This window comes from Stegodyphus dumicola, chromosome 11 (assembly GCF_044657685.1).
Source record: "Stegodyphus dumicola isolate Sdum_Otavi_A_Nest chromosome 11, ASM4465768v1".
Taxonomy (NCBI): Eukaryota; Metazoa; Arthropoda; class Arachnida; order Araneae; family Eresidae; genus Stegodyphus; species Stegodyphus dumicola.
In genome coordinates, this window is record NC_140778.1 from 25,316,743 (window position 1) to 25,329,576 (window position 12,834).

The following is a 12,834-nucleotide window of genomic DNA, read 5'->3' on the forward strand; positions in this document are numbered from 1 at the left end:
TTGAAGGACTCTCGCAGAAAATTGAGAGAAGTCTTATAACCAAGTAATAGTGGGAAGGTTCACCTCAACAAAAATGAAATCCTCATAAAATTCTTCCACAGATTGAAAGAACTGTACATGGATTGCAGGGTAAAAAAGGTTCTTTCAGTAGTTACTCATGTCATTCAAGGATAGAATAAAAGTAGTACCCTACAACGAAAGCAAATCTTCCAAGATCACAGACGGAATGTAAGCAGGTACTGCCTGAAATAAAATTTACTTGTGAGAAAAAAAAAAGTTTTGAGGAGAATAATTAAATAAAAGTATTTTAGATTATTTTGCATTTTAGATTAACTTCGTATTAGTGTATTCCGATCACCATTACCTATTCAAAAAGTAATATGACAGGAATAGTAATTGCCAGAAATTTAGGGTTTTTGCCAAACCTGTAGGTACTTGGAGGGTTGAACAGGAAAATTAAGTTGCCTGTTCTTCTGTAGCATTAGATACTCAGTATTTAAGAGTTAGGAACTACTCTGATATGCGCCCTCAAGTCGCCAGATATTTTTCGCGAGAAACTTTACGCTGCCATATTACTATCTAAATTTTTTGTTTACATTTCGAACTTTAAGCCTAAAATGTCTCTAAAAACACGGTTTTCGCACATGCAAAAACTACGTTTTGAACACACGATTTAAGCTAAAAATTCGAAATAGAAGCAAAAAATTTAGATAGCAAAAACGAAAAGTTTCTAACCAAAAATATTTGACAAGAATCCATGTACACAGCGACATGTTTTAACTTAAAAAAACATCTACGAATGGAACACTGTAGGCAACGAACGAATCTACGAACTACGCACACCTCGCTTTAATAAATTAACATAACAACAATAAATTTCAAAGAATACCATGTACACAGAGTTCTGTTTCAACTTTAAAAAACATCTACGAATTGCACAATCTACACTAAAAACAAATCAAGAATATAAACTAAAATAAATTTCAGACAATTCAAAAAACAAAAATAAAAACGGAAATTCATACCAAAAACAATGAATATAACATTCTACAAAATAAAAACAATAAAATAAAATGCACTTACCATAATGAAAGCTTCTTTTAAAAGCAGAAATATCTTTCCCCCCTATTTTCTCAGATACAGAGCATGCAAAGTCCAAAATACATTCGTTAATAAAATTTCGCCAGTCACACAACATCTGTGAAGAAAACTTCCACGATTTTGCTATATCACATGCCTTCCTACGATTCAAAATTTTGAAAGTAACAATAAAAACTTCCTCCACTGTTAACTTGCTACACGAAAACCAAGATCCAAACCTTAATTTTCGCTAACACCCACATACATTATTAGCAACAATTTTACTGCAAACCCACACAAGTCTATCAGAAACACCATTTTTCGTCCGAGTTCCCATATCAGCTCCGCATTTCGGACACGTCAAATTCCGTTTTAAAAGTCCCGACTCCCACAAAAATTCTAAAAATACACTACGATCCCCATAAATACATCCGTGAACAAAAGACTCGTTAACAACTCCATCGTACCTTTTCATACTAAATTTACTCTGCACATGATCTAAAATACGCAGCTGAAACCTTCCCACCACGTCTGTCTTTCATTGCAACACAGGCCATTTCAAAAACACAAGCGACACGAACCAACTAGCAATCTTCTTTGCTAGCAATTAAGAAACTACTCCATCAAAAGACTTTCCAACGTCGACATAGTTGCCACACAACACTCAATCGCGCCAAAAACCAGCGCAAAACACATATCGTCACATTTGGTGAAATTAGGGCGTTTATCAGAGTTGTACCAAGAGTTATTATTTCTGTTGAATTGATGTATTGGAATTAACTACATCACCTTAGATGTTGATTTTTGCAGAATACTAAAATTACACGGAATGTGGAATGTTGGTGAAATGCCATTGCATTGTATTATTTTAATTTGTCAATGACTTATGCTTTTTCCTCCAACTAATCAGTTTGAATGTAATTTTTTTACGATATGAATATAAATCTACTATTGTTAATAATTTTTTTTTCTGTCTTCAGTCCTGAAGAATTGGCCACTGCCATACTGAAAACTAAACAGAAGCCTAACAGACTTCTGGTAGAAGAAGCAATCAATGATGATAATTCAGTGGTAGATTTATCTCAAGTAAGTATTTTGTTTAGAATATTGATATGTTTGTTATAATACACTGGTGAAATAAATTAAGAGAATTTGCATATTTTATCGCATATTAATCAGTAATATATATTATTAATTGCATGAAAAGAACTGAATTGAATAAAAAAAAAAAAAAAAAAAAAACCACTGCTTCTAGATAAAAATGCAAATCTTGTACGGCAAATACGTAAGTGTACACGTGTGTATAGGTGGAGCCAGCAGAAAAACGGGCTTTATAAGCGCGTGCAGGGTAAGCCAAATTGCGTTTGCTACCACACCTTGACAAATTTCTTGGTGTTATCTTGCAGCAATCGGTTAAATTCACATCGGAATAGTAAAAATGAGTAACCACTAATGTTTAGATGATGGAAAGAGATGGCAAATTGTGGGGAGGCTAGAGGTAGACCAATCGGAATTCCAGATATGCAGATAGTTTAATTTAACGCCCAGCGTCGTGTGTAACAAATGGAAGCAGTTCCAGGATACTGGATCCATCAAGAGAAAGCCTGAGCAAGGTCATGCAAGAGACACAATGGCCAGAGAGACACTATTTGTCCATTTTAGCTTGGCGTAACAGATGTGCTACTGTTTCTCAGCTCAATCGGGACTTGCATGCTGCCACAGGGACCCGTGTAACAAAGGTGACTGTTTCCAAAAGACTGAATGAGAGAGGGTTGTTTGCGTCCTGCTCACGTCTATGGACAGGAGAGTCTAGTGATGGGCAACTTCGGTACTTTCTTGTACCCAGTACGAGAGTAACAGGTACAGACAAGTACCTGGTACAAAATACCCATTACTCAAGTAACCGTTATTTTGAAAAGTACCGAAGACCGATTTCAAGTACCGAGTACCCAAGTAACGATTTGGAGTACCGAAGTAACGAAATACCGGAGTAACGGTTTGCTGTACCTGAGTACGCTAGTAATGGTTTGCTGTACCGGAGTACGCTAGTAATGGTTTGCTGTACCGGAGTACCCTAGTAACGATTTGGAGTACCGAAATATGCAGCTAACGATTTTGCGCACTGAAGGAACTCTGCCACGTCACCACATGTTTGATTTTATCTGTACGGAGTAAGATTTTGAATATCAGAAAACATGTTAACTACGGAAGTGTCTGAGGAGCAGGCAATTCATGGACACAAGGAGCGCATATCACCATTTTGCAAATACAACCAGATAATACTGTCCTCGTACCAAAACCGAAGTGAGCTGAACCCTCATCGATCCTCCAGTAACGAATACCGAGAAGAGACGCATATTTTCGTTACAAAGTAGCGAATACCGAAAAGCATCCGTTTCGGTACAGAAGTAACGTATACCAAAAAGTACCCGTTTGGGTACAGAAGTAACGCATACCGAAAAGTACCCGTTTCGGTACAGAAGTAACGAATACCGAAAAGTACCCGCTTCGGTACAGAAGTAACAAATAGCGAAAAGTACCCGTTTCGGTACAGAAGTAACGAATACCGAAAAGTACCGAATTCGGTACTGAAGTAACGGGTACTTGGACGTACCGATATTCAGTACTCGTTACAAAATACCCGGTTCGGTAGTACCGACTCATCACTAGGAGAGTCCGATTAGCATGATGCAGACGGCATAGTGATTGGAGTGTTAACGTTCTGTTCACTGACGAGTCCCGTTTTAGCCTAAACACCGATTCTCGCCGTACTTTCATATGGAGAGAGCCAGGGATCTGCTAGCGAAATCAACAGTTATGCTGGTGGCTGGGAAGGCATCATGTTGGATGACTCCACATCTTTGATATAGGCTCTGTGACCGGTGTGAGGTATATGGTTGAGATCTTGGAGCCCAATGTTCGCCTTTTCCAGGGTGCGGTAGGTCCAGAGTTCATCTTGCAGAATGATAACGCAAGGCCGCATAGAGCTCTTCCGGTCAACGAATTTCTCGAAAGTGAGGATATTCGCCAGATGGATTGGCCAGCCAGGTCTCCAGACCTCAACCCTATAGAACATGCCTAGAACTCTCTAGGAAGGGCAATTTCAACTTGCAACCCCCCTCCGAGAACCGTCCAGCTACTGAAAGCAGCGTTGCTGAATGAGTAGGACCAATTGCCACAGGCACTGATAAACTGCTTTATTTCCAGTATGACATCACGCTGCAAGGCCTGTATGGCTGTAAGAGGGGACAACACCCCTATTAACCACATTACTTGTGCGCACCTCAGTGTCCTCTGCAGCCACTGTTTCAGACCTTCAGACTCCCATGAGTGTTACACACAAACATGTGTGTCTATTACAACTGTTTAATGTTTAATTTGTTTGTATTATATTAACCTATGTTCACACCAGATTTTATTAAAATCTCTCCAGTAGTTCTGGAGATCGTAGATCAAATATGAAAATTCTCTTAATTTATTTCACCAGTGTAGATTAGTGGCAAACTTTCACTAGCAAACTTTTAAGAAATATTTGCTTGTATAAGAATTCTTATGAATTTGTTAATATCTTTTTGACCTTGAATTTTTTTTGTGCACATTTCCATTCTAATCTCGTGAATTATCTGAATTTTGTATTTGTAATTAATTTTCATTTAATACAATGATACTTTGGTATATGTCATTAATCTGTTCCTGTATCTTGGACTTGTACCAAACTAACTTTTCCAATAAGAAAAAAAGGAGGAATAATTAATCATATCTAATAAAAAAATATATTTACGGGTACCTCTTGCCGATTTTTGGCGGTACATGGATACTGAATTTATGCCATTCTTTGACTTGCTATTTTGGCTTGTGTAGCGGTGATTTTTGACACATAAATCGCCAGTACACAAAGCCAAAATAACAAGACAAAGAATTGCACAAACTCGGTATCCATGTACACATCGACCTATTTTTCACTTAAAAAAAATCAGATAATTGCACAAACTAGGCATTACACACTCCCTTGGCTTTGTCCATGTACAAAACGAACTGTATTGACTTAAAAATTTCACAGCAGCAGCCAACCAAAAAAGGTAAACTACATTTTAAATCAAACAATGAAATAACATAAAAAAGGAAATTCATCTTTGCACTACACAAAGGAAATATGCACTTACCTTATTTATGAATTAACATGTCTTCAGCCACACAAAATACCTTATCAGCATCCAAAAACTTCATAAAATGATCTGAACTAGAATCTGTATATTGGCGGCGCTCCATAAATTCACAAAATAAGAGAAAAAAATATCTTCCTTAGCGCCGTTCCAACGTTCGACCATAGGCATTTCCTTCCTATAAACAGGACACTTAATAATGGCTACTAAGTAAACCTTACATCAGTCAAGTAATGCTCTTTTCCTCTTTCTTTCCAAATTGTGCATAAAGTCAAATTAATCTTACTACATTCAGCCATTTTTACCATCTAAACCACAAAACAAGCAGTATACTTCCTAATCAACACACACAAGCCCTTACGAATTTCACGCAATCATGCAGGTGATTATGTCATAATAGGGTTTCCATAACATTCAACTACTCATGCTACCATAAATAAAACAACAATTTCATGATAATGCAGTACTCTTCTCTCTACTCTAATAAAAAATTTTATTGTTATAATTATAATATTGTTTAATACAAATACAATGGCTGAAATATTTTATTGTACATAAATATTTTTTTGTTCAAATCAAAAGCAATTTCTCAACATGTTTGATCAGCGTTTGGTAATCTATTTCATTTGCTGATTTAATAATGTTTTTCTTTTTCAGTCATAGGTAGGGTCTTTCTTGGCATACAGTAGGCAATAACTGCTAGATGCAGATGCTATCTTCATGCTTTAAACAAGCCATTTTTTTTTTCACCTCTATTTTCTTCATTGCTTTACTCTTCTCATTAATGTTCTTTAAGTTCACTATTATCAAACTTACAGAGAAGAAAATTTCCTGCCAAAAAAAAAAAAATATGGTTTTTTTTACTTCCTTGTACGAAGTAAAAAGGAAGTATTGTAATCGCGAAAAGCGTCAGGCAGCATATTTCAACGAAAATATCCACTTTGACCGCTTTCGAATGCAATTTAATGATGTTTTTGCACGATATCTGTACGTAAGGACAGAATAAAAGACTTTTTTCTCCCCCCCCCCCCCCCGGAAAAAAAAAAAAAACTAAAAACTGATTTAAAATGAATTCTGAAGAGAATTTTTCGTGGCGTCTGTACGAACATATGTACGTACGTATCTCACATAACTCAAAAACGAGTAGCCTCAGAACGTTGAAATTTTGTATATAAGACTACTATAACATGTAGATGTGCACCTCGTATTTTGGATGCAATCAGCCGCACCAAACGTATGTAAATATATTTGTATATATATATATATCCACTCTGTTACCCAGCTCAGTGAACTCAGTTTCTTTACTCTTATATGTTTGTAAATTGTACATTTTTTGTTTTAAAAATGATTGAATTATGTTTTTCTTATCTTCCGGTTAAAGTATTTATACTTTTCGTAATTCTGGAAGCCATATTTGTACAATTATCAACAATTTAAAAGCTGTTTAAGTGCGGTTAAGTTTTAAATAACATGGCGGACATATTTGTTTACATTTCAAACAGCAGAATTGTAGGTTTGTTGCCAATCTAAAGAGACTAAGCTTTGTAGCACAAAAATTAACGCCTTCATTTATTATTGCAATTAACATTTATTATTGCAATTCATTTATTATTGCAATATCATTTATTATTGTGAATTAAATCATGCTTAATCCTTTCTGGAATTTTTTGGAGGAAATAAGTGTTTAAGATTTACTTTGTAATTTTTAATACAGATATTTATAGTTTTTATGTATTTTTACCTTGTCGGGAAGTGAAAACTGAATTAATTGAATGAGAAATACTCAATCGTCTGTGAAAAACTGTTTCTTTTTTGTTTTGTTTGCTTAATTTCTTTTATACATAGTTCTAGCTTTATTATAGTATTTGAATAGAACATGTGGCAACGATAAGATTATTCTTTAAATGATATAAATTTTGTGCATTCTGAGTTATAATATGAACGAAACATAATACTGTTAAGTAAACCTAGCGCCAGAGTGTCGCTATGGTAAACAAAGTGAAATTTAAAGAACGCATTTATTCTATCGTGGTTTATTTGCTGTCGGCGAAGTAGGTTTAATTCAGTCTAATAAGTTTAAATGAAATGCAAGCAAAAATGTGTATAATTTAATATTCTGTACAAGGAAGTCATGTGGTGTACACATCAGATTTTATTGAATAGTAACAACAAGTATATTGATGCTTATGGGCAGTATTAGCCTTTGGTCAAGAGATAGAGGAAGGTAGTATTTGCAGTTGTGACTCGTTGAATTCGAGTTGTATTCCGAACAAAGATTGTATACATAAAAAAATGTTCCTGTCCGAAGATGCATATGAAGTGGGACTTATCTCAAACGAGATGTTTACCTTAAAGTTACTGCAGTTACAGATATTCAGATTTTGTTTGGGGGGGGGATTGAAGCCACACAAGAGGAAATGCTTTACCTCAAGGGTTCTCAAACTTTTCAAATTTTGTACCACATAAGTATGGAATAAAAATAAATGTACCCATTAAATGGAGTGTATATAATCAAAGAGGGAAACCTTCTAAATTTATACTATTTAATTCTATTCATAAGTGAAACTTTTACATTATAATAATAAAATATAATTAAATACTGGAGTGCTGCTATGATTCTTGGAAATCGTAACATTAGGAAATTATTCTAAGCTCTTGGAAAAGTCATTTCAACATTAAAGCAAGAGTCTAAAAGTCAAAACCTTCAAAAATATATGTGTTTTTGATTAATAAAGATTAAAGCAAAATGTTAAAAGGGTCATAATTTTACATTAATTTTGAACATTCATTTAATGTTTTTCTGTGAAAGTTGTACCATTAAAATTGTAATGTACCTCCAGTGGTACATGTACCATTGTTTGAGAACCGTTGCTTTACCGACTTAGCTTAGATTTTCTTACTATTTCTGATTTGTATACTATGTAATAATTTTTCTGATTTGTATTACTATGTATAACTATATAATAATTTAATATTTGTTAAACCTTTTTCTCGCTCTTTTCTTCCTTAATAAAATTTCACACTTTTTATCACATTTGTCATTTTAGTATGCAGTTACAACTACCATTCCATGAATCAAAGATGAAAATGTTTTTTTTAAAATGGTTTTGCAGTTTTTAGATTGATGAATTTTCTTAAATTTTCAGAGTAAAATGAACGAGTTGCAGTTATTTCGAGGCGACACAATATTGTTGAAGGGCAAGAAACGTAGGGAAACTGTATGCATAGTTCTGTCTAATGACAGTGTCCCCAATGAGAAAATTCGCATGAACAGATGCGTTCGAAATAACCTCAGAGTTAGACTGGGCGATGTTGTAAAGTAAGTCCATTTTTGTTTTACTGTCCTTATAGCTGATGCTGTGTGTGTGTGTGCTATCTAATGTAGTTATACCTGTTCATAATGGAACCAAAAGATTTTTGGAATATTTTGCATATTTTAAGTTATTTGCAATAAATGCAGTAAAAAAGAAACAAAATTTACATAACATCAGCAGATTTTTAATACTTTTAACTTTTTTCTAGAAACTTTTAGTTTTCCAGTTATAAGCTTAATTTTTTTTAATGAATGAGGCTGCCAAAAAGTATGTCAGTTAATAACTTAGGTATATTTTTTATTTTGTCCGGATATTTTTGTCAAACATATGACTTTTATAGTAGGAATTAGTTTAATGGAACTGCATTAATACCCTCAGGATTTGTATTTCCCCTAATCTGCTTGGTGAACATGATGTGTCCTGACTAGACAGTGAGTTTGACTATAAACTATGTCTTGTGGAGTGTAGGAGAGACAACAAGATGAGAAGGGTTACTCTTTATTTTCCAACATATTACAGGCGTTCCCGCACTTCGGGATACAAAGACCAACCATTTGTGGTCTGAACTTAAAAATATGTGAAGTACTAACTAAAAATATGAGTTAACTTGGAAAACTTTACACAAATGACTAATGCTAAGATGGCCTTTTGAATTATTATGTATGTAGTACACAAACTGCAGAAAACTACAATACATTTTTACCTTTCAAGAGGACTAAAACCTCTGGCCTTAAAGGCGGACAGTAATTGATTGCAAGCTAGTGTGAAGTATAGTGGCAAGAAGGCTTACTTTCTTCCCACATAACTCTGCTCTTGGCAAAAAGCCACAACTTAAATACTTAAGCGTTAGCAAGTACAATTTGCATAAACAATTTAATGCATTTATTCTGGTTGGAAGTGGAAAATAAGAGATGATAGTAAAGTTTTAAAATAAAATAAATGTTAATAAAACTTGAGATCCTTACATTACATACTCTCTTTTTGGAATCCGAATTCTTTCGTAATCCATCATTAGGTTTTACGATTGATCAAAATTTGAGTGTTTTTTAATATTGTTGATATAATGGATTTATTGATGTCTTTTTAAAATAAATGGTCAAAAAGCAGGAAGAAATTGCCATTAATAAAATTATATAGCAAAATAAATAGAACTCTGATATCTATCCTTTTTAGCACATGAGAAATATAAATTCCTGAATATTATCCACAGATTAAATTCTAAAAATTCATCCAATTTTCTTTGAACCACAGTTTTGCAGACCTGAGAAATGATAGACATGTTCTGGCTTTTGTAACTTAAAATATGCATTTTTTAAAGCTTCTACTAAGTTGCCAAATTGGTGAGAAATTATCAACTTGACAACAAAAACTATTGCCAAAATTCACCAGAAGAATTTTTGCCCATATTTCATGTTTAATCGAGGCAGTGTTGGATTCAGAACAGAAAGATCTGATACTTATTATATTGGTTCAACCACCCTAGACATCATCAAATTTTCAGAATGTGCTAAATTCTTTGAGTACCATGCCATAACAGTTCTTCAGGCAACCATGTATATTTTTTGTTTCAGTTAACGGAGTCTCAATTTTCATATGTGTTATTTTTGTAGTATTCCAAGTTCCAACAGGTTTTTAGCAGAATCATCGAGATATTTTTTTCTAAACTCAGTTTAATATATGCATCGGAACAATTTGCCTGTAATAGAAGAAACTAATAAAATTTAGAAGAATTAGGCCTTTTGCTTTAAATTTAAAATGGAAGAATTGTTTTTAATATGTTCTTAAAGTAATCACTATATTTCCATCAAAATAAAAGACACAAAAATACGCTTTTAAGTAAGTTTATTGATTGTTTTTTGATTAAATACCTAAGTCAAACATAAAATATGCTAATTTTATAAAGCATCCATTCCTTTTTCTTTAGTAAAAAATCCCATAAGTATATCAAGGTAGTTGCATCAATATGTTAGTACTATGCAAAATATATGACTACACATTCAGTTACACATACATCCTGAAACTGTAAGTGTAATCATACTGTAAGTGCAAGAATTAAAGAAATAATTAAGTAAAATGATACAGAATATTGCTAAAAAGGTTACTATACGATCAAAAAGATTTGAGTTTTAGAAATTTTTCACAGTATCTAGCCTTGAAATTTTGATTTTGAAAATTGTATTTTATATTAAATTTTTCTCTCATAAATCATTTCAAGGTTTGTTAATGTAGATGTCTAAACTATAAAATGCATTACATTTTTTGTTGATTGTTTACAATACACAGTATTTAATCTTTTGGCTGAAACCTTTCTGCTTCTTTGGCAAACAGTACCGTTTGGTTTCTTTGATTATTTTGGTGCTTTTTAATCATACATCTCAACAACATGTGTTAAACCACCAATTTTTTTCCTATATTTCCCTCATTATTTCAAATATTAAAATGTTTCTCATAGATAATGAATTATTTTAGTGTATTATAATTTTTGGCACTATTGTATTTATGCAATTCCTTGACTCAATTTGTCGATTTTTTACAGATGAAAAGGTAAAGTTACTAACTGGGTGCAAGTAAATGGCTTTCACTACTATTTTTAAATAGATTCCTAAACTATCAACATTTATTGTACGTAGGTAAACATTATGAACACATGAAAAGGAAATAAACTTTATGAACCCATGAAAAGGAAATAAACAATGCAAATTTTAATTATTAAATAAGGATTAAGTATACACTAAAAATAAGGCGTTTATATTTTTTTCCAAATCTTTCTGCATCTTTTTTGCACTGTTCTCCCGGGAAGAGCACTGCAATCTGTTTTTACTTAGACCCCCCCCCCCCCCCCGAAAAATTGCAGAGACTTGCCATTGGATGAACCTCATTAACAGTGGCTTTTTACTAAATACATCCTTGATGTTTCCTTTGGAAATTTTGCAGCAAAATTCTGTATTATTGCAGAAATTTTACTGCAGTTATTGTTGCAAAATTCCGCAAGCCCTAAGTTTAAGGCAGAAAATATCAGGATTGTTTGTAAAAACAGTTGAATTCTACAAAAAGAACGCATATGAAAATGCCAATAGCCTAGCGAATGGTTGAAATTCTGAAAATTTGGCGATTTCTTCTGAGGTGGTTGCAATAATATGCAAGTGCCATAATTTTAGCTAGCATCTGTAGTTCTAAAAATTTAATTTATGCTATCTTCATACAGGAGCAATAAATTAATTCTACAGTTCTTGTGTATGTTACATATTTTCATTTGAATCCTATATATATTCTTACAGTTTGTCTACATTTATAAGTATTGTGTGTTTACGGGTACAAAATGCTTTCTTGAGTTTCATTTGATATCAATTGCACATTCTAGTATGTTTAGCTTTGTGATATCTTAAGAACAATTGGAAATCTTAATTTTTTTTGACTAAATGAATTCTAGCAATCTATAATTATTATTAAAGAAATAGCATAAAAACTGGTGCTGCAAATTACCTAGAGAAATCAGGCTTCTTTTCATATGAATCTGTGCAAAGTTTAGAAACTGCATGCATGGTCAGAACTGCATTGCAAGAGCGTGTTTATGTTATTATATAGAGTTGTAAAAAAATGACAATAAAAAATGTTGGCGACTTAATCAGTGACAGAGTGTAAACCTTTTTAACAATCTCTAAATTCTGCAAAGTTAGCATTTAGTTTTAATATAAAATTAATTTTGTTATTTCATCTTTAATGAAGGGGGAAAATGTTATTTAAATGATGTTACTTTCTGTTTGACATTAGCCTCGCACCACATTCAGTGTGAAAAGCTCATTAAATCATTTAAAAAAATTGGCAGATATTTCCTGTATTGTTGTCTGTTTAGTTTTCAGATACTTCTTAGTAGCAAGACTGAAATTCAATATGTTTATTGACAGCATATATCCTAATAACCAGTTACTTAACTAAATTTTGAGTTGATGTGTTAAATGGTAATTGCAGTTCAGTAATTAACAACTAGACAAACTTTCATATTTATGTTTTTTATGATTAAAATATTTCTTTGAATGATAATATTCCTGTAGAATAATTTGTCAATATCCTAATTAAATTTTCTAAATATTTTTTAGCATACAACCCTGCCCAGATGTCAAATATGGAAAGAGAGTGCATATTTTACCCATAGATGACACTGTGGAAGGCTTAACAGGGTAAGAAGAGCTGGTTTCTTTTAATCTTTGCTTCAAAAGCTTTTTTCCTAGTTTTCATTGATATGTATTCGGAAGATAATGCATCTGTTGCATACAAGC

At 33.1% G+C, this 12,834-nt stretch overlaps 1 protein-coding gene across 1 annotated transcript in view; it reads left to right on the forward strand.

Moving 5' to 3' along the window:
- Positions 1 to 12,834, forward strand: part of TER94 (Transitional endoplasmic reticulum ATPase TER94) — a 95,012-nt gene that overhangs the window by 17,919 nt on the left and 64,259 nt on the right. Inside the window, exons 2-4 of the mRNA XM_085826600.1 lie at positions 2,061 to 2,166; positions 8,390 to 8,562; positions 12,655 to 12,735. Coding sequence (XP_085682726.1) covers positions 2,061 to 2,166; positions 8,390 to 8,562; positions 12,655 to 12,735 — 360 coding nt within the window. The remainder of the gene's footprint in view (positions 1 to 2,060; positions 2,167 to 8,389; positions 8,563 to 12,654; positions 12,736 to 12,834) is intronic.